Below are 24,163 nucleotides of genomic sequence, written 5' to 3' on the forward strand. Positions count from 1 at the left end.
CCGCCGGAACACACCAAGCATTAGGACCGCGCGGGAGCCGCCGGAGCCCGGCAGCTCAGCAGAAACTGGGCGTGGCTTCTCGGAGAGGGCGGCTCCCGGGAGAGGCACGGGGGTTACGTCACGCCGACTCTGGACGTTGATTGGTTGGAGTGCGGTGCGCGGAGCCCGCCAGCGTCTCCGCCCAGCCCCGCAGCTCCCCCTCCTCTCCAAGCCGCTCTGCCGGCGCTGGCTCGAGAAGGAACCGCTCAGGCCGTCGCCGCCTGCCCGGTGCGGACGCGGAGAAGGAGGCGGAAGGAGGTCGCGCTCGTCCGCTTGCTCCTCCCGCACCCGGCTCCCCAGCAGGCGCGGCGCCCGGGGGAGGAGCCGCCGCCGCGGGCACGCCCCGCCGCCGGCCAGGGGCGACGCCGCCGGCCGGCCACCGCCCCCCTCGCCGGCGAGACCCGCCCCCGGCCCGCCCCGGCGGCATGGAGGGGCCGCGTTCTTGACGGCCGTGCCGCCGCCCGGGCTCTCGGCTCCTCCCGCCGCCCCCGCTCCCTCGCTCGCATGTCCGCGCCGCCGTAGCCGAGGATGCTGAGGATGAAGCTGCCGCCGAAGTCGACGCACCCCAGCGAGCCGCCACCCGACGCGGAGGAGCCCGAGGCGGACGCGAGGCCGGGCGCAAAGGCGCCGCTGCGCCGCCGCCGCGATTGCCGCCCGCAGCCGCCGCCGCCGCCGCCCACGGGCCTGTCGCGGGGCCCCCCTCCGCCGCCGCCGTCGCCGCCGCCGCCCGGGGGCTCGAGCCGCCTGTTGCTGACGGGCCGACGGCGGGCGCGGGCATGCCGGGCGGCGGCGGGCACGCGGCGGCGCTGCGCGAGCAGGAGCGGGTGTACGAGTGGTTCGGGCTGGTGCTGGGCTCGGCGCAGCGCCTGGAGTTCATGTGCGGGCTGCTGGACCTGTGCAACCCGCTGGAGCTGCGCTTTCTCGGCTCGTGCCTGGAGGACTTGGCGCGCAAGGACTACCACTACCTGCGCGACTCCGAGGCCAAGGCCAACGGCCTCTCGGACCCAGGGTCGCTGTCCGACTTCCGAGATCCCGCCGTGCGTTCGCGCCTCATCGTTTACCTGGCGCTGCTGGGCTCGGAGAACCGGGAGGCCGCCGGCCGCCTGCACCGCCTCCTGCCCCAGGTGGACGCGGTGCTCGGGAGCCTGCGCGCCACTGGGGCCGAGGGCTCGCGGGGCAGCGTGGAGGACGAGCCGGGTGGCGATGGCGAGCAGGACGCGGAGAAGGACGGCCTCGGCCCGGAAGGCGGCGGCTGTGCCGAGCTGGGGACTGGAGGCGGGCTTGGCTTCAGGGCCCAGGAGGAACTGCTGCTGCTCTTCACCATGGCTTCGCTGCACCCGGCTTTCTCCTTCCACCAGCGGGTCACCCTGAGGGAGCACCTGGAGAGGCTCCGCAGCGCGCTCCGCGTGGAGCCCGAGGACGCGGAGGTGGAGCCGTGCAACTTTGCGGGCTCCAGGGCCCAGGTAAGGCACTCGGAGATGCCAAGGAGTGGCGGTGCGGACGGTCGCGGCTCCGGCCCCGCCCTCGGAGCCCCCAGAATCCAGCTCCGACCCCAGCCTCTGCAGGTGTCTTGGAATAACCACGCCACGGCCCTCGGCCCCGGGGTAGCCCTCTCATTTTCTTGGGCGGCTCAGTTCCAGTCACCCGCATACACATACAAGCCACCCGCCATAACAGAATGCTCTAGAAGTCTCTACGTGCACGAGTTGCCACGGAAAACGTGGAGCTCCCTGACCCGAGACCTCGGATGAGGAGGCTTGTGGAACGTTTTGGGCTTTGAGCATTGGGGGCGCTAGGTGCAAGGGAAAAACGAAGCGCTAGAGGGGCCTGTCATCCGCAGTCTAGCCCTGGGTGGTCTGTCTGTCAGCCTGCTTAAAACCGCCTTACCCTTGGCACTCCCAGGGTACTGACCTTGCCTATGCCATAAGGGGCTTTTCATGATTAGTGTGTACCAGTTAAAAAAAGTTCGAATAGGTCTTTTGGCTTCTACTCATAGAACTTTGTTATTCTCGGGGGGGGGGGGGGGATCTATGGAGACGTATGAATTGGCTGACCCAGGTCTAACACTGGTCATCTGGGTAAAAGGCCTGGGATCGCCTGACCAAGCCTTTAACAAAACTGCCAAGTAAGCTTTCCTAAGGGGCTTGACTTTGCTTCCAGATTTGGGTCTGGTGATCTTAGATCTTTACTATAGGCATGAACGATGTTTAAAAGAGTTATTAAAACACATTTAGTACGTTGGAATCCACTTGTCGCAAGCATTAAAGAATTTTTACAGTTTTGAAAGCAATTTAGGCCCAAAAACTGCGTAAGGATGCGATTTAATGGAGGATTGGGGATAGGTTTCAGTTGCAGTAAAAACTAGATTAAGGTTTTGTTTTTGTGGATCAGATCTTTTGAAAGGTATAGATTTGGATGTCATGCTTTTCCACTTTAAGAAGGATGATTTCCCTTCCCTCCTTGCTTGAAAGTTAACATGTATCTGAAATCATTCAGTATCCTAGAACTCAAATTGAGCATTGTGTTTCGGTAATGATTGGATAGACTCATTACCCAAGGACCCAGGGCATTTAGGACCAATCTCAAATGGCCTTAGGGACAATCTAGGCCAGGCTCTTCATTTTATCCACGACGCTTTTTTGAAGTGACAAGTTCATGATTTATTATAAATGTTACAAAACCCAGATGTACTAAAGCTAGTACTGTGCATTTTCTTGGTGATTATAAAATCATACCATCTTCTATTACCAGCATACACGTACGTGTGTGTAGTAATGGTAAAAGCTTAATTCACCCTTAAGCCTACTCACTAAATATGCCTGAAAAGATACGCCCCTGAGCTGCTAAATTTAGAGATGAAGGCATGAATTCAGGATCAATGTGCAAATGTTTTAACTTGCTTTCTTGTGACAATATAAAGATAACCTTAAATTTGGTCCGATGAAAATGCCCCACAATGGAACAATTTACATCATTCCATTCACACTATACCAACACAGGTACATTACTGACTGCAGGATTTTAACTGCCAGGAGTCTCCTTCCTTTGCCTTTAAAGTGAGTGTTGTAAAGCAGACTGAGGGATAGGCATGTGCTGATCAGAGTAATGAGATTTTTATCTTGACTGCAGAGCATGGCCTTTTCTGGCCACCAGTGAATGCTGGGAGGAGTGGACAAAGATTGGGCATGCTGCCATTAATTTCAGCACATCATCACTTCTCAGGAAGTGGGAGTAGGGAATAAATCCTACAGGGATTTATTTGTATGTGCTACACGAGACACTGGGGCTATTGCTTAGCACTTGGTGGTATGCCGAGCATATTTCTCCAGCAGTTGTTTATGTCTGGTGAAACTGCTAAGATCCCACCTCCCGCTGACGCTTGGTTCGGCCTTGACGTTTGAGCGGACCTCGATGCTCGGCCGTCCTGCTTGAGGCTGCTGGTGCAGGTGGGCTGGTTACGTGCGGATTCCCGCGGTCCAGCCCAGCTGTTGCTCGGCCCTGGCTGACCAAAGCGCGCGCAGGGTAGGGCGCGGGCGGATCCGCAGGGAGAGGGCGGTGGGGCGCAGGGAGAGGGCTGGGGCGCGCAGGGTCCGCCGGCCGCGGTGGGGCGCAGGGTCCGCCGGCCGCCGTGGGGCGCAGGGTCCGCCCGCCGCCCGGCAGGGCTGCCCCTCCTCCGCCCGGCAAGATGGCGGCCGCGCGGCCCACGTGACGAGCGCTGGCCCCGCCCTGGCCCGGAGCCCCGGCCCGGCTGGTGGTAGAGGTGGGGAACCACGTGGGCCCACGGTTGGGAAGGTTTAGACCCGGTAACCGGGAAAGGGGAAGTTGGTGGGGATGCATCTAATTGCCCCGGAAGTAACTTCGGTTACAGGTATGCAGCTTCTCATTGCTTAAGGACCATATTTGTCTTTTATTAGTGTTTGTGACCAAGGGAAGCGTGTTGACCTGCCCTCAATGGATGACGAAAAAAATGAACTCTTAATTGTTTTGCTAAAGTATACTGGTCTAGAATACTGAACCTAGTTTTAGAATTGTACCTAATAACTATATAGCGGATTTGTTTATTTTTTTTAAAGCTAATGGCATTTATGGGTAGAACATGTGCTGTAATGCCAGCTTTATATTAGTGCTGTGCCTGAAGGCCATCAAGTCCAGCACACAGTGTCTTTCCATCAGCTGTGTTAGTACTTGGTGACAAGTCCCCAAGCTATCCCCAGAGTGTGCACACTAGTCCACATCAGAGAAGCAAGTACAGTGTGGTTTTACTCCTAGAAGTGACAGTTTATAGCTTTTAAAATGGGATTTGGATAATTCTGTTAGTGGTACTAAAATTTCAGTATTGGTGCTCCTTTTAGGAGACTTGCACGTAAATCTCACTTTCTTCCCAGCTGCAGTGGACAGCCATTAACTCGTATGGGATTCCACAAATAAAATAGGCCAAGGAACAGTAGTAGGAATACTTATTAACGGTGTCCTAGGAAACTTGTATAGTTCTTTGTTGGAGTTCTCATAAGTGGAAAATAGCTGAAAACACATGATGTTAAACATAAGTCTTTCCTGCTATTAGGAAGGCAAACCATAAAGACTTAGGAACAAAACCTAGTGTAGCTTTAGAGGTACTAGCTTTATTATTAGTTCATTGAAAAGACAGGTATGCTCCTGTGTCTGAGTGAATAAAGGCACTCAAACTTTTCATGGGCATGCACTGCCTGATTTTAGAAGTTTATCCCTTGACTAGGAATGCAAAGATGTAAGAAACAAACCACGTTGGTTATCATTTGGTCTGCTTGGCTGCAGCAAAGAATAAAAGCAGCAGCTGTGATATAGAAACCGTTGGAAGAGACTTTTTATATTCAAGTAGTCAAAGTAGTCATCATTTTAGTTGGCAGATAATTACCAAGATAAGTACCTGGTTCCTTATACAGTGATTTTTCTCCTGGGATGCGGGAGGTGTAGAAGGAAGCAAGTGCTCTCCCTCCAGCAACCCCCCCCCCCCCCCCGCACTGTGCCTTTGTTCTGTGGAGAGGGATGGGGGTTTGTCGTTGTAGAGATCTCAGAGACAGAGAGAGGAGGGGCAGGAGAGCATGCTCCATAAAAGCCATTACGGGGAGGGGGCTTGGAGCTTGCCTTCCCAGCTCAGGGACTTAGTCAGCCAACCTAAACCTGAGCTTCTTACTGTCTGTAAAACGAGTGACTACTTCCTTTTGAGGTTGTGGTGATCGGATTAAGTAGCAAGTTGCAAAATAATTTACATACTATTTTGAACACATTCTCAGGCTAGTGCAGTTTTCTTGAACACTACATCATGATTTTTTATTTTCAGGAAAGTGGGGTCTTTTTGTTTTTAATACTTAAAATCCACAAGGTACAGTGCTTTATATGCTTATTGCTGATTCTAAATAGATTGGTTTTCAAGAAGGATACATTGTTGAAAAGGTAGTATTTTGTTTTCAAGAAGGTTACATAGTTGAAAAGATAGTATTTGAGAGGTTTATTTAGGAAAACTGTTTTCTCAATACTTACATTGTAAAAAATCTTTTAAAACCCCAAAGATGAAATCCTCTTACTAATCATTTCTTTTAGTGTTGAATTTGAGACTATAAATGGAAGGAAATACATAATTTGAGTTAGTTATTAACTCCTGTGCATCTGTAATCTACTTATATTTTTTCATCTGTTTTCACATTTAACTAAGAAGTTGTAATTTAAATTTATGTGGGGTGAAGCATGGTGGTGCATGCCTATAAGCTGGCAGCTCAGGAGGCTTAGGCAGGCTGGCCTGTACTAAAAAAAGCCATTTTATAGTTACGTTACATAGTTCATCAGTTCAGAGCACAGGTTGGGATCTCTGCGAACTAAAGAGCATTTCTGCATCAAAGCTGTTGTATAATTTTTTTAGCTTGTCTAATATTTTCCACTCCTTGAGAAATGTTAAGCTAACTTTTTTTCCCCTCAGAGCCAGTCATTGTGGCTCATGCTTGTAATGCTTGTGATCCCAGTGTTTGGGATTGAAGCCGTGAGGGTGAGGGAGCCAGGGCTTTATAGTGAGACCATATTGCAGTGTTTTTCATGTTACTGGCTCCATTTCTCATGATGGAACACTGGGTGACAGTGCTTTTATAGAGTTCTCTGCTGCTGTGGTAATTTCTGGTTTGTCTTTGTAAGCAGTCAATGTGAAAGGACACTCGCCCGTTGGTGGGGTGTTTGTTACAGGCCCTGAGTCCATTTCCTCTTGTTCCTGTGCTCTGGAGAGTGTTTGACCTTCAATTGCCTGCCTGTAGCTCCTTAGCAGTGTTTGTGCTCATCCGGGAGTAGTGCCATTGAGGTCTTATGTGTGTATTTTATGTTTCACTGCCTGTGTGTATGGGTACCATGTGTGTGCCTAGTGTCCTTGGAGGCCAGAAGAGGGCATCAGATCCCCTGAAACTGGAGTTAGAGGTGGTTGTGAGCTGCCATGTGGTTGCTGAGAATCAAACCCCCGTCCTCTGCAAGAGCAGTAAGTGCTCTTAACCACTGAGCCATCTCTCCAGTCCACACTGAGATTTTGAAAAGGTCACTTTCCAAGCTTCACAGTGCCCAGCATAAGATCAAGCTGTCCTCCTCCTCTTGTTTTGTGTAACTGTCCTGAAGATGGGTGTGACGTGAGGAAAATGTATGAAATAACACGGGTTAGTCAGAGATTGATTAGCACAGGAAGTGTGGTGGATGAAGAGAAATCTGGAGAGGTAGTAAGCGTTGGGCTACAGAAGGCTTTGAAGGTCAGATTAAAGGATTGGGTTGTCCCCAGTTTGCATGGGAGCTAATGAAAATAACTGTATGTGCCAGTCTGTGCTTCTATCCCCCTGAAGGCCAACTGTCACTTTTTTTAAACTTAATATACATTAATTAAGTAATAAAAGCACTTACTGATTCAGAGAACTTCCAGACTCACCCAGTGGTCCGGTTGTACTTGAGTCCCCATGCTGTGTTTAGGTACCTCGGCCCCTCGTTGTCGTTCCTCTTTATCCTGCTCATGAAGGGCTGATGCCGTGTTCTTTGGGGTCTTGATGCAAGGTGTCTGCTGTAATCCCCAAACTAGTTCCCTTGGCTTTGACTTCCCACCTCACTTTTGGGTATTGCCACCAGACACATCTTTGCAAGTCAGCCTTTAGTCACACTACATTTGCTTTCAGTGACTGATGGACCCTGGGCTTTAATAGGTCCTTAACTAAAGTCCCAGCTGCCCATTCTCTGTTCACACATTCTGTCATTCATTCAAGTCAGGGTTCATACTGTCTCCATTCCTGTGGTGTTCTTGGATTACCAGTCTTCTGAGAGTCTGTCAATTCAGAATTCCCCTAGGACATATGTTTTCTTCAGGTTTGGGTAGTTCTAGAATTCTTACTATTATTTCAAGCTTATATAATTGACCTTCCTTGCTAGGTCTTTAAATTTTCCATTTTTATTTATTTATGATTGTATCATAATCTGCTCAGTCATAATTTCTTAAGCTTTGCTTTCAAATATAGCTCTTAAAGTATTGCTTTAAGACTGTTGACTGCCTTGAACAGTGATCTTTTGTTTTTTTTTTTTTTTGTTTTTTGTTTTTTGTTTTTTGGTCTTATTTGTATTGATACACAAATGGGGCAGTCCTGGAAGTGGTGGTTTACTGGTAGGAGAGGTCCTAGTTCTGAACGTGTCTTACTGTGTGGGTGATTGACGGTGTAGGGTCTCCAGCTGTGGTGTGTATATGAGTGGTAGAGGGGGCGAGATGGGGAATGCTTGTGCTCAGAAAGCGAAAAACTTCACTTTGGTCACTGAAATGAGCACTCAGGGAAGTCATGTGGGATTTTTATGGTTGTTATTAAGACAGTCTAAATTGTGATAGTTTTCTACAACAAAGTAGATTTTTTTGTTTTAAATGGTTCTGGAGGGGAAAGTGTGGCTGTGTGAACCAAAGTACTGCTTGAGAACAAGCCCATCCTGAAATGAGGTTCTCAGTGCAGTGGTGAACAGAAAAGCTGTTGCTTTAAGAAAATGGTTTGTTTTGCTTATTTGGGAGTAAGTGGCTGTTCTCACAGGTGTGCTTAAGTGTCCAATCCTAATACAATTTCCCCAAACTGTACACACTTAACTGTCTGTGTATCATGGTCAAGGCCCCCTTAAATTTATAAGCTTAAATGTCTACATGATTGCAAGAACTCATCTGGACTGAAGTGGGGGGGGGGGGCTGTGGCTCTGCTGGGGCCCTCGAAGGCCTGTGCTGCCAATGCTCTGAGTTTAGTTTGCTTCCTACTTAGGACTCCTTGGGCTTCTGCATTCTCCTCTCTCCTGGGGTAAGGTTGGGAAGGTAAAGTTGGAACGTAGGTGTGGACTAGGGAGGGGATGTGTGCGTGTCTAGGTCCTTTTGTACTCCTAAGATTGTTCCTGTCACCTCACCCTGGAACATCTTGCTGTGGGGATCAAATTGGCACAGGAGCGAAGCAACCCTTGGTCCGTGTTCCTCGTTCCTGGTACAGCAGAGGACTCACTACCTGTTGGTTTCCTGTGTCTTTGTCATCTTGTGTCCAGGGTAGACATCTTAATAGCTGGCAGGATTTAGATTGAAGGAGCAGAAGCATGAAGAGTGATACAAGGGAAATATCAGGGCGAATTCTTGGGTAAAACCTGCTGCCCTGATTTCCCACTTCCTTCTCACCATAAACTTCTGTATCAGCATTATTGTGCTGGAGCTTTCTTAATGGTTCAGTTTAACACATTCCGTTCCCCCCACCTGATGGAATGAGATCAACAATTTTAATTTTTAAATTAGTAATAAGTGCGCAGAGTCCCCCAAGGTGCATAGAGAATGGTCAGTGTCCCTGCCATCCTGGTCCCCTCCAGTCCTGCATAGCTTGCCATTGTTATCTCAGGTTTCAAGTTGAGAAGAATGCACACATAACGAAGCTGTTGTGGCTTTGTCTGGTGTGGACTGTGCTGGCAGAGTATATATCGTCGATACTTTCTTCAGTAGTAGGTGTATTTACCCAAGCTTTGAAGTAGCAGTTCTGCCACCTGCTTGTTGAGTCACCTGAGACCCAGTTAATAAGCCACCAGAAGAAGAGTCCACAGTCATAGCGGAAGTCCATATCATGCCTGTTCTGAGATGTGTCCATTTTACGGGCGCAGCTCAATTAAGATACAGATGCTGTGGGTTCTCAAGACTCTGCCTGTGGTTGAGCTGAGAGGTTAGACTACCCTTGCCTCCTGTGCCATGGCTGCTGGGGAGAACAGAAAGGCAGTAAGTCCTTCTCAACTTCTCCTTGGCTTATTTCTTCCACAAAGGTTGGAACCAGAATTTAATGGGGGAGGTAGCTGTTGTTCCTATGTATACAGTGACATCAAACAGTAGTTCTCAGGTTACACGGCATCTTTCCTCCACTGAATGTCATATTGTGTGACATGTGAAGATGGAGACAGCCTAACTGACAGCCTTTCACATCTGGTGCTAATAAACTCCACAATTATGTTCTTCCATAGCTCATTGTAAACTTTAGAAATAGTTTCTAAATTTAATCTGAATGATTTTCACAGTATTGGTGAAACTCCTGAGACTTGGGGATAAAAAGAAATGATTTGCAGATATTTCATGGGTTGATAGACTTAGGTCCTAATTTATTAAACAGGGCTGCACTCTTTGGCCCCTTTTCACTTTATTTTGAGGCAGAGACTTGCTAAGTTGCTCAGGCTGGCCTTGAAACTAAGCTCCTTCTGCTTCAACTTCCTGTGCAGCTAGGATTATAGGCGTGTGCCACCATGGCTGACATTTTTGTTCTTAAAATTAACTTTTTAGACTTGTGACTTCAGTTGGGAAGCAAACTGCTTTCCTGTGGTTTGAATAGAATGCTGTGGAAGCAGTATTGTTGATGAACTATGCTAAGATATTTGTTACACATTTGCTGCCTTTCTCTTTAGAGTGTTTGGTGGCATTGATTATACCACCTCTTCACCAGCTCTTCTCCCCCTATTTTAGACAATTGCCATTTTGGTAGATGTAAAATGATCTCATTGTGGTTCTGATTTGCATCTCTTTGTAGAAACTTACTGTTGCATATTTTTCATTTGTTTACATTTGAAAGTATATAATTTTAGAAAAATGATCCGCTATGAGAAAAGGAGTGAGGGTGGAGAGGTGGTCGAGAGGTTTAGAGTGCACACCGCTCCTTCAGAGGACCGACGTCCTCTGAAACTCACCTCTGGCCCCTTGGGCCCCGTTCTCATGTGCACATACCCATACATACAGACATGGAATTAAAAATAAAATTGTAAGGAATAAAAAGGAGAAGAAGTAATTGAAACTGAAAGGCTCTTTGAAGTAATAGCTGTTTGAGAAGATTAGAATGCTTTATTCTGCTTTTGTTTGTTTTTTATGGTGGTGGGGATGAAACCTGAGACCTTGCACATGCTAAGCAGGTACTGTGCCACTGAGCCATATCGTCAGTACTGTATTGCTGTTGATTTTTTTAAAGTACGTAGAACAGTGTTGAATTTTTAATTACCAAAATCTCTCTGGCAAATGCTGACTGTAAGAATCATTTTATGATCTGAGTTAGGATAAATACAAGTTTATTGTTAAAAACTGATAATATAGCTGGGCGGTGGTGGCACACGCCTTTAATCCCAGCACTTGGGAGGCAGAGGCAGGCGGATCTCTGTGAGTTCGAGGCCAGCCTGGGCTACCAAGTGAGTTCCAGGAAAGGCGCAAAGCTACATAGAGAAACCCTGTCTCGGAAAACAAAAACAAAAAACAAAAAACCGATAATATTGCATGTTGGTAAAGACTCTGAGGCCCAAATGTTTCAGCTGTTGGCTCTGAAGAGATCTGTGCTCACCTCATTATGTGGTTCTTTGTAAATAATCCTAGTGCCTCGGCTTTCTAGAAAGCAGATGTAAGTCTTAGTTCCCAAGAGTACTTAATGTAGTTTATTCCCGTAAGTAGACTGTCAGCGGAATCCCACACTCATTGTCAGACCCGTGTGGGGCATTCGGCAGCAGGGTGATGCACCTTACATGAGATCCTTGGGAAGTTGCAGGTCTTCTATTTGTGTTAATTAAGAAGTCAGTGTGTTACTTACCATGCTTGGCTCTTGAAACAAGGGATCTTGATGTAAGTGGTATTTTGAGATTCTGGGTGAGAGGAGGAGGTAAGGTGTTAGGACAGAGAAATGACAGGGCTATTTTCTGGGGTTTGGCTTTTCCAGCATCTTATAATGACAACATACACACAACACTGCTTTAATTCTGGAGAGCTGTAAGCTTGGCGTGCTTCTTCTTATTGTAAACATTCAGTCTCTGAGGCACACACCTGTAGTGCCTTCACTACTAATGGACCAAGTGGACTCAGGGTCAGCACTCCCAATAGTTTCTGAGTGACTTGACTTTGATGGTAAACTATCCATACATAGTGCTTCTTAGAAAGATTTGGTATGTGTTAATGGTGCTGCTGTTGGTAATACTTTTTCCTAACAGAGCATCCTGATAGACTGTCACTAAAACCAATCAGTAAATAAATTTTATATAGTGATTAACATACAAAGTACCAATGCACTTACCTTGGGAAATTAACATAAAGTGTCCCATTCATTTTATATGTCCTTCTGATTCTGGTTCATGTGGTATAGAATGGACACCACTGTCAGCTGTGATTAGCAACATTTGATTGTGTGTGTTAAAGTAGCTGGGAAAGTAAATATTTGAAGCGATTATTACTGTTAAATAACAGTGAACATTGATACTGCTACATGTGACTCTAAAACTTGGTGTCTCTCTCCCTTAATGTTTGATCACTGTAACTAGTACAGTCATTATTCAGATGGTAGGACTTGACCCAGAAATTTCTACTCTGATAGAGACTAACACATCATCTTCTCTTCTAGAACGACTCTGCTTGTGGTGATTATATACAGAGTAATGAGGCTGGCTTAGAACAAGCCCAAATACCTCAAGGCGGACTCGCCGTGGCCCCTCACAGAGCTCAGCGGGAAGGTATGCTTCAGTTGTTGTGAACTTATGGCAGGGCATTGTTTACACTCAGGGTTTTGTTGTTGCAGTTGCTGCTGCTGGTGATGGTTGGTTGATTGGTTGGTTGGTTGAGACAGGGTCTCACATAGTCCAAGGTGGCCCCAGACTTACTATATAATAAAGTTGGCCTTGAACTTCTGATCCCTCTGTCTCCATCTCCCAGTGCTAGGTTACAGGCCTGTGCTACCAGACCTGGTTTATGTGGTGCTCAGGAGCAAATTCAGGGCTCATACATGCCAAGTAAGCACTCCGTCAACGGAGCTGCATCACTAGCCCCAGTACTATTTAATTCTTAACTCTTTCCTTTGTAGAGAAATCCTATTTATTATTGGCCCTGGACTTTGGCCCAAAAGCAATGCTCCCAGTGTTCTGCCTTCAGTGTTGTGGAGTCTCCTTTCTCTGCAGCCTTGGAATGTGCTCTCACATGTGCTGGCCTGTGTCACAGACAATTGTCTTTTTGGCTCTCTCTTAAACCTCTGTGTTTCTGGAGGGCCAAGACTTTATCCTACTCCTTAAGTACTTAGTAAAGTGTTTCATCTACTTAACGTGGTCAGTGTCTACTAAGAGAGAGAGAGAGAGAGACAGAGAGAGAGAGACAGAGAGAGAGAGACAGAGAGAGAGAGAGAGAGAGAGACAGAGAGAGAGAGAGAGAGAGAGAGAGAGAGACAGAGAGAGAGAATCAACAGAGTCCATAGTAAGAGGATGAAGAACTTGTTCACAAATCCATTTTCCATGCAGTTTTAAAGAGGAATGGCACATTTTCATATCCCACATTAATATGGGAATGAAAGCACATTCATCTGAAAAGAAATGAGCTTGAGTGCTCTTTTTCTTTGCATTTGGGGAGTCCATAAGCCCATATTAAGAGAAAATTTGAAACAAAATGTGGGCTGCCATGTACGTAGGTTGTAGATGAGCCAAGGATGCTTAAGACATACTCAGTCACAACTCTGAATCTGTGTCAATATGCTTCCTCTTAGTTACAGTCTTTTTGATGTGCGGTGTTCCTGGGTAGAACTACATCTGTTTAGTTATGAAGGAATGTTTATCAAATGACCACCTCTGTTTAAGACAATCATAGTACTCCCCCAACTAAGCTTTAACCATAAACTACTTCAGTTCAGCTCACTGAACATAGAGTGACCTGATGTAGAACTTGATTTTATAATATTTTGTTCTCATAAAACAATTGAGAAAAATGAAGACTATTTAAAATGATAGCAGTTAATTTTAAGGTGAAAATGTGTATGGTCCTTCATTTCTGTTAAAAGCATGATATGTAATACATGCTCTGGTTTTAGTTGATGAGTGTTAAGAGAGGTGACAGCAGGTATAACTTGAAATCCAAGATGAAGCTAAAGCCACGTTGCCATCGAGGAGCAGCGTCATGCCCCCCTCCACTTAACAGTGAACACTAAGGGCTCGGAACGTAAATGGCTCAGTTGATCAAGTGTTTTGCAAGCATGAGGACTTGGAAATCTGATCCCTAGCACCCATGCAAAAAGCAAGGCACAGCCTATGATTCTCGTCCTGGGAGATGAAGACAGAGGGTCCCTGGAGCTGGCTGACCATTGAAACACTTAGCTGAATGAATCAGTGAGCTCCAGGTTCAGTAAAATAACATTTCAAACATTTCAATGATTAACAAAGACAGCCCACATTGACCTCTGCCCTACACACACACAGACACACAGACAGCCAGACAGAAAGCCAAGAACCCAATGGTTTGCAGAAATGGAACCACACACGCCTCTGTTCTTGTATTGTTTCTTCTTTTTTTGCAACAGCATACTAAATGACCCAAGCTGGCCTTGTCCACAGTCCACATGCCTTCGCCTGTGCTGTTCTGGGATCAAATAAACCCAGGACTTAGTACTTTCTAGACAGGCACTCTGCCAGGGCAGCTCCATCCACAGCCCCGGCGGCTGCTCTGTTTCTCAACACAGATTAGTTCAGGAAGGTTTTATTTTCTTCATCCTTTATGTGATTTCATACGGCAGTTTTTGGAAACTTTCTATCCCTCTTCGGTCATTGTAACATTACACAGGTCTGAGAGTTACCATCTGGTATTTGAGAATTTTTCCCTCCCTTCACCCTCAATATTTCTGAAGCACAAAGGAGAGGCTGGCCTGAAGCAGGCCATCAGATCGTAGGTCTTGAAAGTCGGACAGAGTGCTGTCACTACTCTCCCTGCTCATCCTAAATGCATTCCCTGCTGCTGCGTGTCTGTTTTGTGCCGCTTGCTCACCTTCCGTGGTGTGTGACAGTCTGATTCTCACTCCTGTGCTCTTGCTACTTACACCTCTTCTAAAGCACAGCGAACCACCCTGTCCCTTTGCCATCCTTCCCCTGAATCATCAGTGACCCCACCCCACCCCCAGTGCATTCCTTTCCCAGCCTCTTCTGCCACCATTACCAAGTTCATTCTTGTCAGCTTTGATGTTGCAGCCTCAGCATCAGGTAAGTATTGTTTCCCTGGTCTCTCTGTTGTCTTCTAGTCCGTGCGGTGTACTTTGTCGAGTGGCCTTTTTAGATCACACCCCATTTGTTTTCTTTTCTATGGTGACAGTTTACTGAAGGAGCTATAAAGTGAGTGTCTGGGGGGTTGCATGGTTACTGAGTTTGTGAATAGACTGTTGATTTTTATGTTCACTGTCACCTGTGTCCACTGTTCCATCTCTGTAGTGACTTCCTGTTCCTTACAGTGCTCAGTTTATAGTACATTTTACCAGTTCCAGGATATACAAAATTACTTCTGGCCTCTGTGGGCAACAGGCATGCTTATGGTACACATACATATATGCAGGCAAAACACTTACACAAATAAAAAACAAGAAACTAGATATTTTCTAATAATTGAATAAGCCAGACATATTTAGTTGATCCCAAAGTACTGTATTGTGATAATCTGAATAAGAATTTTCATTATTACCCTTTAGAGAAAAATCTTCAGTGAAATGTCTCTGGGTGTTTTGTTTGTTTTTGTTGTTGACTGTTTGACATTCTTGGGCATTTGTGTCTTAACATACATAGGAAACGTCCATTCATGGATATGTGGCAGATTGGTGTGTATCTGTTTGTTTTGTGAGTTGAGGCCAGTTGTGAAGCTTAAGTAAGCAGCTTGATTTCTAGCCTTTGTCAAGTTACAGGATTACTTTACGTAACTAAATATGTGTGTGATCTCTAACACAGTCAGAATGTGTGTGTGTTTTTTTTTTCTTTCAGCTGTACACATTGAGAAGATAATGTTGAAAGGAGTCCAGAGAAAAAGGGCTGACAAATATTGGGAGTACACTTTCAAAGTAAGCTATGCTCACCCCCAAAAGAAGTTAGAAGAACTAACTGCTAGCCGGTTTATGACTTTAAAGACAAAAGATAGGCAGGCAGGCAGGCAGATAGATATGGTAATTTTTAAAAATAAGAACCTTAGACTTGGGGAGGACTATTAAAGGTGTAAGGTGTATCTTTAAAAAGTAAAAGCAAATATTTTCACAAGTATTTGCAGATCACTGCCCTTCTCTGCCCTGGCATCACCGCCCCGCTTCCCTGTTCCTCGTGGAGTTTCTCATCCCTGCTTTGTGGCTTTGTCATCTTTGGCTGTGAACCCCAGGTCCGGTCAGATTCTGTTACTGCCAGGGTCAGACTTTCCACCTGCTTCCCTCTGGACTGCAGCTTCACTGTGGAGCCTTCTGAGATTGGCTCTCACGTACTCTGCAGCTCCATGGAGTGAAGCCAGGGTTCTCTGCAGTTTCTTCACTCAGGTCTTCCCACAGACACTGCTTTCCACGTTCTGGCTGTCCCTCTTTCCTGAAGACTCTTCTAGTCCTCTGGTAGAATGTTTTCTCTTTCCTCTGCAGACTGCTACCACTACAGCTCCTACCCATCCTTGAGTAGATCATCTTCTGGAAGCACTCATCCTCATCTCCTGCCATCCTACAGTGTCTGCCTTGCTCAGTACATTTGTTGAATGGATTTTAAAACTTTAACTTCTACTTTGAAGGAGAAAAACCCTTGACTTTGTGGTTTCCATTTCCAATTTCCATTTGTGTCACTTTTGGCATATTTGGCTCTTTGCCCTTGAAACTCTGCATGCTGGCTTCTCCTTTAGCTGTTGGAGTGCACAGCTTTTCTGTAAGACTTTTCTCCTTACCCTGGACCAAAGCACCGCTAACATCTGGCTCAAATGCTCCCTCTCTAGAGAGCCTTCTTAACACCCAGCTACTCATGTTTCAGGCCCAAGTCCCAGTCTTTGAAGTAATGGTGACTGGTAGAAACTCTTGCATGTTTGCTGGGCTTTATGTGACTCTGACATGAAACTGAACTCAGACTCAGCTGTCATGTCTACCCTGGTACCTACCTATCCATGTAGGTGATCATCATTTAAGAAATGTACCAGCCAATAAACAGGGTTGCTAGGTGGAATTTTGTATGCATTATCTAATTGTGATACGATTAGTGATACGACTTAGATATTAGCATATCTCAGGTAGTTGCTTAAGTCAAACAGTTGTACAGTAGAAATTAAAGCCCACAGAATTCTTAGTGTCTAGGAGCCAGCACAGCTGAGCCCAGTCTTAGATCCTGTGTTCATTCAGGATCACACTTAGCTCATTTTCTCCATCTGAAAATGGAGGTAATCAGACTTGATAAAGCATCTTGCTAGGATTTAAAACATCTGAAATCAAAGTGATATCTTTTCAGAAGATAAATCTCCCTCAACTGTAAAATGGTACAGTCTGCATTGACTGTTTCTCCTGGAAGTGTACATTAGTGAGCATCAGGGACAGGATTTTATCTGTTGGCTTTACTCTGTCATTGTATCATTTTTGTACTTAACCAGAAAAACAAAACGTTCCTGAGAGTTACTAAATATAGTTACGTTTTAACACTGCTTTTTTAAAAGTGCAATTTAAAAGAAATGATTGGAAAACTTTTTTCAGTAGAATGTCAGTGTACATTTATAGAAGCTGTGATAATGCTGGATGGACTTTATATTTCTAATTGCTAATCTTAAAATTTTAAGTAAGGCCTTTTATTTTACACATGGCTTTTTCCCTAGCCAGTTCCTGCCTAAGCAATAACCATAAAATATGTGTGTTTTCTTAAATCAGGTAAATTGGTCTGACCTTTCAGTCACAACAGTAACAAAAACCTACCAAGAGCTACAGGAATTTCTACTGAAGGTAAAATTATAGATTTTGTTGTTAAGATTTGTATATGATATAAAGATTCCTAAAATTTCAGTGTCAAAGGAATCAGCAAGAAATGAAAACACACATAGGTTGACTCCAAACTGAAAGAATGTGAGTTGTAGAAAATGTTACATTGTGTATCTCCTACCTTACTCTGCCAGCATAAATGGCAAAGGGATTCACTTTAGGAAATGGGTCCCTATTCCTGGCTCCCTGCAGAGATGTTTCTTCTTAAGGTAAGGGCTCTTCCCCTGAGACAGTTGTCTGCAGTGAGACTTATGAGGCTTATTTCCTGCGGTACCTAACAACTGTGTGAAGCTCTCCATCTGTGGGCTTTTCTTAAATCTTGTTCCTTTTCTTCCTTGGAGTCTGTCCTTCTCCCACCCATCCAGAACAAGAGATAATGATGGAATTGTCTTCTGCAGATGTGTTTTGTGCACATCCTTACCTGTTCCATTGAATAAAGTCTTTAATTAGATTTAATTGAAAAATGAAAGAAACAGTAAAAGGGGAACTAGGTCTGTGTAATCAATAAATGACTATTGCTCAGTAAGCAAATACTTTACAGTTTGTTAACAGGGAGATAAAACTGAAAAATCCAGACACAGGAAATAGTCCTAACTCAGTTACCAAGTTTTGTGTGAGAGTGTCATTACTGAACTGATAGCACCTGACACTTGAGGATTTTGCTGGGTTTCACACTGTGTGCTTGTCACTCTGTGTGTCTTCTGTTCAGATCATGTGTGTGAGTTGGTTCTTAACTCTGCAAGGGACTGATTTTTCACCAGTCTGAGGGCTTTGAGCAGAATGCTGGTGACTGATTCTCTGATACACTGTCAAAATGTTAGTTTGCTGGATTTGTTAGTGTGTCTAGATTAAGTCAGTTGAATAGTTTCTTTTTCCTGTAGCTTATTTTAAACTGAATTTTCTCTCTTTTTTTCCTCCCGTTATTAAAAATAGATTTTTGGGGGGCTGGGCAGCAGTGACATACTCCTTTAATCCCAGCACTTCAGAGGCAGAGGCAGGCAGATCTCTGTGAGTTCGAGGTCAGGCTGGTCTACAGAGCGAGATCCAGGACAGGCATCAAAACTACATGGAGAAACCCTGTCTCAAAAAACAAACAAACAAACAAAAGATTTTTTTGCCGTCATACTATATAACCAGATTAGTTTCCCTTCCCTCCATTTGGTACAGTTCCTCCCCACCTCCCCTTCCATCCAGATCCACTCCTTTCTGTCTCTCATTAGAAAAGAACAGGCTTCTAAGAGATAACAACCAAACATAACAAAATAAAATAAAATAAAAGCCATCACATTGAAGTTGGATAAGGCGAACCAACAGAAGGAGTTTGCAAGAGAAGGCAGGAGAATCAGAGACCCATTGCTCACACTCGGGAATCCCGTAGAGACCCTAAACAGAAAGCTGTGACATGTCTGCAGAAGACCTGGTGCAGACCTGTGCTGGCCTGTGTGTGCTGCTTCATCTCTGAGTTCATGTGAGCCTTGCTCGCCTGTGTCCTCTGCCCCCTCTGGCTCTTAATTTTTTTTCTATCTCCTCTTCTGTGAGGTTCCCCGAACCCAGAGGAGAGGGATTAGATAGAGAAATTCCATTTAGAACTGTGTATTCCAAGATCTCTGTGCATAATGTCTGGTTGTGGGTATTAGTTCCCATCTGCTAAAGGAGGAAGCTTTTCTGATGCTGACTGTATAAGGCACTCATCTATGAGTATAGCAGAATGCCCTTAGACGTCGTTTTGTTGGTGTTTGTTTGTTTCTTGTTTTTGTTTGTTTATATGTTTGTTTGTTTTGACCAGTAGTACTTAGTTTTATGTAGGTTTCTGGGTTCTCTCAGTTAATGGCTGAGAACTCCCTGACCCATTCAAGTTACTGATGGCTTGTAAAGATGGGGTGAGCGTCATTCATTGCCAGTCACGGGGCTGTGTCTCTCTGACTTATCAGTCCTACACAGTTTGGTGGGAGAGAAGCCTGTGAGAGAAGGGTGGGCATTCTGACCACTGGCCTCTTCCTGCCAGACCTAGGGGAACAGTCAGAAAGGTGTCAGGGAAGCGAATGGCCGTGGCCCTGCTGGGTGCTGAGAGCCGGCAGCAGGGAGAGGAGCGGCTGGCTGGCTTCTGATGACTAAGCAGAGGACTTGGGTTGGCCTGCTTTCCTTTGCATACATCTGTGAACCTCTTCTGCTTATCGCTAGCTCTCTTGTGTCTTGATAGGATACATTTACCAGGGTTTAATGTAAGTTAAATAAGCAATTATGAGCAGCCACCGGTTGGATTTGGCAACAGGATGCTCTTGTTTCCTTCTGTCTTCTGTTTTCTTCTTCAGTGGCACAACTCCAGTGCTGGAGAGTGAGCTCCACGGGATACAGAGCCGGGGCTAAAGACACTGCCACCTATCAAGGCCAGGTTACTTGATGCCAGCTTGTGTGTGAGGTTGACACCTCTCTATGTCTCTTCCTGCAAGAGTTCAGTGAGCAGCACAGCCCCTCTGCCAGGCTGTGGCCTGGCTTCTGGCAGTCTCCTTTCTTCTGTGTCTCCCCAAGCTTCAGCAGTGGTGTGTTTTGACAGATTACATTTCTTCTGTCACATAGTTTTTCTAAAAGCTAAGTGCTTAACAACAACAAAACCCCCAAATGCCTAATTCATTCTTCAGGGTTGTGATAATTAATCCCTCTGCTTAGCCAGCATTTCTTAAAGTGCTTTTCTTAAATGTATGAACACTACTCTTACCCGGGATAATCTTCACTGTCTTTATAGAAATGAATTGCCATTCATATAGTCACATATTGTCAGATAATCTTCAAGTTGCCTGCTCCCGTCTTCAGCATTGTTTGTAGAAATCCAGAGCGGAACCTGTCCTCCCGAGCCCCTGGGTAGTGTACTGTGAATGGGTGTGCTTGCTGTCGAGCCGCACTGGTTTCCAGAAATGTGGGGTTGGTGTTGGGAGGTGCTGAGTTCTCTCTTCGGGGAACAGCAGCTTCTGCCCTCCGTGTCCTGGCCCCTTCCAGTTTTGTTTTTCATATTACCACAGTAGCTCAGTTTTTATTTCTTCCTTTGCTGTCTTATCCACAGTTTCTGAGAACAGAGTAGGAGTTTGGATGGTTGCTAACTAGAGTGAGTGGGATGTACTGTGCATTGGAGGGAGGTTTTATAATGACTGTACAGGAACAGTTGTAGACAAACTGCAGTGCTTGAAGAGTATCAAAACTCACTGTCCTGGCATTAGAACGGACCAGCTGCTGGTGCACGTGCAGTGTTTTCCTCAGCTGTACAGCAGTTCCCGGATTGAGGCGACTCATCACACCGGGCCCAGCCGTGTCCAACGAGGAGGAAACCACTCCATGGCATCTGGAGTCTCCTTGAGCGACCCCTGAGCTGAAGAATAGGATTGGCAAGGCTGCACTGGATCTAACCGACTGTGTGGCTTAGAAACCAAATCAGAAGCCTGTGGTTCAGCTGACAGTGTTGCCCTCAGCCCAAGGTCTCTCCTCTAAATGTTGAAAGGTGGCAACCTGGCTTTCAGTTCAAGGTCTTGACATTACAGTTGTAGGCTATTAAATTGTGTAGGCGATGGATCAGTAGGAAAGACAGGTTTGGCATTTATAGCACAGTTAAGTTGAATGGTCCCTTTTCAGAGTAAAGGACTTCTTCAGTGAGGGCCGGCCTTATGGTGCACTACTTCATGAAGTCAGGGAAGAGATACAGACTTGCGTTAATATGGAGATAAGACTGGTCAGCTTAGGTTGTTGTGTTGAAGATCCTTGGATGCCAGAGTCATGATGAGCTAGTTCCCCGCAAAGCTGCTAATACACAGGAGAGGACAGCGGATCATACCCAGAAAGACTGTCAGTTGATGGGTGACCTGCCTGTGATGTCAGTGATGGTCTTGAGGCTTATAATCAAAAGATGTGTGTTGACCAAGAAAATTGTCATCAAGATTAGATCTAAAGCCACAAAACGGGACATTAAGATGGTTGCAAATAAGGACACTTCTTTCCCACTTGTACCACTGACCCTTTTAGGAGACTCCTTGAGGTGAAGGCTGCAACTCCCTAATGTGAATCAACCATTTATTCTTGCTAACTTTGTTAACAAGAAAAATCAAATAATGATAAATGGCTGCACATTAGGCTTTGGCATTTTCAAAGATAAATTTGTATCTAGATACAAAACCTTTCATTACTCTGAGATTGTGCAGAGGCCAGTGCAGGACTAGATCTGTTAAAAACTAAGATATAAAGAGGAGAAAAATCCAATATAAAATAGACTATAAAAGACACACTTTAATGCCTTATTTTTAGCAAATAAACTTCCCTTCCAACTGAGTGGGCCCTGGAAAAAAAGACAAAAGCAACATGAGAATAAAGTAGATTGCATACTAATGACAGCATGTCCATTACTCAGACCAGTAATGTGAACATTGTCGTTACTCAGAGGCACTTTGCATGATAGAATCCTCAGCTGAAGTAGATTTCTCTGCCACGGCTGATGTTCTCTGTCAGTGTACTGGGGAGATAGTTTTCTTATAGATGCGTTTGCCACATAAGCAAGGACACCCATGTAAAAGCTGAGTGTAGTCAACCATGTCTGTGGCCCTAGTATTGGAGTGTTGAAGGACAGGTGAACACTCTGAGATCACTGGCCATACAGTCTAGCTAATTGGTGAACTCTGGATTCAGTGAGAGAGACCCTGTCTCAAAAGATGAGGTGGGAAGCAATAGTGGAAGACACAACTTGTGGCGTCCCTGTGTGTATACACACTTACATACGTACATGCTCATACACTGTGCACACTAAGTAAAGAACGTTTTTTACTAATGTTCCAAATTTGTTATAAATACCTACTGTCAAAAATCTCTATTAGTATACTAAGGTCAAAGTGTCAATTTTGAAATTAATAATGTTTCTTTATTTGGAAAATGTGTCAATTCAGAATTTGTTTCTTCAGGCTGGTGGCTGGAGGACATGATTTCCATAGTAGGGTGTAGATGCTGTTGGTTTTGTGATTTCCCCATAGTGGTTAGCAGACGTTGTCCAAACATCCCAGTGCCCTAGTCGCAGTGCCCAACCTCAGTACCGCCACCTTTGCCCTCTCTGGCTCTGTTTGAGCACTGTGTTACCTAGAAGAATGTTTACTTTAAACCAAGTTCTGCGGATGCGTGTCTCTGGCTCCTTAGGCCACTCTGCTCTTCCGTCAGTTGTCTTGATTCTAGTGGAAGTGACGGTGGTTCAGAAGTTGATCACAAAAACTAAGACTGAGCTCTTGACAGACTTAGAAGATTAGTTTTAGAACTCAGTTTCTAGGAATATTTTTAGTTAAACAAATTAAATAATGTGATAAGAGTTTGGTTTCATTTACATATTTTTCTTGGTCAAATGGTACTTTCTTACAGAGTCTAGCACAGCTGATTATTGGACACGACCGCCATGTTTTTTTGTTTGGTTTTTATAATTGTGGGTGTGGGTTGTGCAGTGTCTGGTACATGGAGAGGTCAGAGGACAGCATGGAAGTCACTTCACCTGGGTTCTAAGGATTGAACTCAAGTCTTTACACTGGAGCAACAAATAAACACTTTACCTGCTGAACCACCACGAGCTCTGATGGGTGTTTTTGATGTCAGTAAAATTGCAGGAATTTGACCCAGCTTTCATAACTTTGTTCTTTATTTGGCATGTAGCATTTAATTGTCCAACATTGCCTGAGATTAAAGTGTGAGAAGCAGGAAGCACAAAACTGGTAACTGTAGAGGCAGAGATAACACTTTTCAGAATAGTGCTCCAGGGTTAAAGTGCCAGCTGTACTGTGTGGAATGCTTGGTTAGCTGGCAGCTGTGTGGATGTCCCCCGATGGGGGAGAGGGCCTTGAGTGTGAGGTCCACCTGCTGCACACTGAAGGCATGCTGTGCACCTGGGGAAGCCCATGAGGTCTGCTTCCTGTAGACTAGACTTCTGCCACTTCAGCCTGATGCCTTGGAAAGAGTGCTTTGGGATGGCAAATGAGGAGAAGGCATTTATTTTGAAGTTTATTTATGTTTGTTCATATATTTAAGTGAAGAACTCAGCATTGGATATTGTGTTTTTCTCTTGTAGCTTCCAAAGGAATTGTCTTCTGAGACTTTTGACAAGACCATCTTAAGAGCCCTGAATCAGGGTTCTTTAAAAAGGGAAGAGCGGCGGCACCCTGACCTGGAGCCCATCCTAAGGTAACAGCCACCAGCCTCTGGCCACAAGTGCTTAGGACAGGCTGTTGAGGGAGCTCAGAGACCCTTCCTCTGGATAGGCCTGGGCTCAAAGTTGAAGGTAGCAGCCCTGTTTGTTACTGTATTCTTTCTTTCTCTAACAACATAAGTTTGATTCTTTTAATCTGAAGAATTATGAGTTAAACCTCTTCGATTTTTGTTGTTGTTTTTCCATAAACTTTTATTAAAGATGTCCTTGTCTAGTAGCTAGGCTTGGGAGAGACTGAGTAGTCCAGGGAGTGAAAGGAAGTGACCCTCCCCAGCACGTGTTCCCTGCCATTGCTTTCTTGGAACCCAGTGCTGGTTAAGGTCAGGTCTTTACTCTTGTGAAGCTGCTGCACCGTTGGAAGTATATGTGTCGCCTAGATGAAGGTTAAATATGGTGGCTGGTGTGTTTAAACCCTCCCTGTGTTCACTCCCAGAGCCGTGTCCCAAGGGTTAGGGGCCGACAGGGCAATAGTGATACAGGGTCCTCCCCTTCCCCCACAAATGCACAGGTGTAGGTACAAACAAGTTAACGTGTTTTATGATGGGAATTTGAAAGGTGTCTTACATTGGCATACAAGGTTTGCTTAGGAGTGGAGAGACTGAAGGATCAAATGCTGGAGAGGAAAGGGGACTTACGATTCTGTAGGCAGAATGTG

General features: G+C 45.5%; 1 protein-coding gene across 1 annotated transcript in view; it reads left to right on the top strand.

The window, feature by feature from the left end:
* The first annotated feature begins 442 nt into the window (after nucleotides 1–442).
* The window catches only part of Zcchc2 (zinc finger CCHC-type containing 2), a 46,222-nt gene continuing 22,501 nt past the window's right edge, over nucleotides 443–24,163 (top strand). Inside the window, 6 exon segments of the mRNA XM_028883382.2 lie at nucleotides 443–762; nucleotides 765–1,502; nucleotides 11,931–12,039; nucleotides 15,301–15,377; nucleotides 17,187–17,258; nucleotides 23,371–23,483. Of these exon segments, the coding sequence (XP_028739215.2) occupies nucleotides 568–762; nucleotides 765–1,502; nucleotides 11,931–12,039; nucleotides 15,301–15,377; nucleotides 17,187–17,258; nucleotides 23,371–23,483 (1,304 nt within the window). The 5' untranslated portion in view covers nucleotides 443–567.

The sequence above is a fragment of the Peromyscus leucopus genome, chromosome 15, assembly GCF_004664715.2.
Source record: "Peromyscus leucopus breed LL Stock chromosome 15, UCI_PerLeu_2.1, whole genome shotgun sequence".
NCBI lineage: Eukaryota > Metazoa > Chordata > Mammalia > Rodentia > Cricetidae > Peromyscus > Peromyscus leucopus.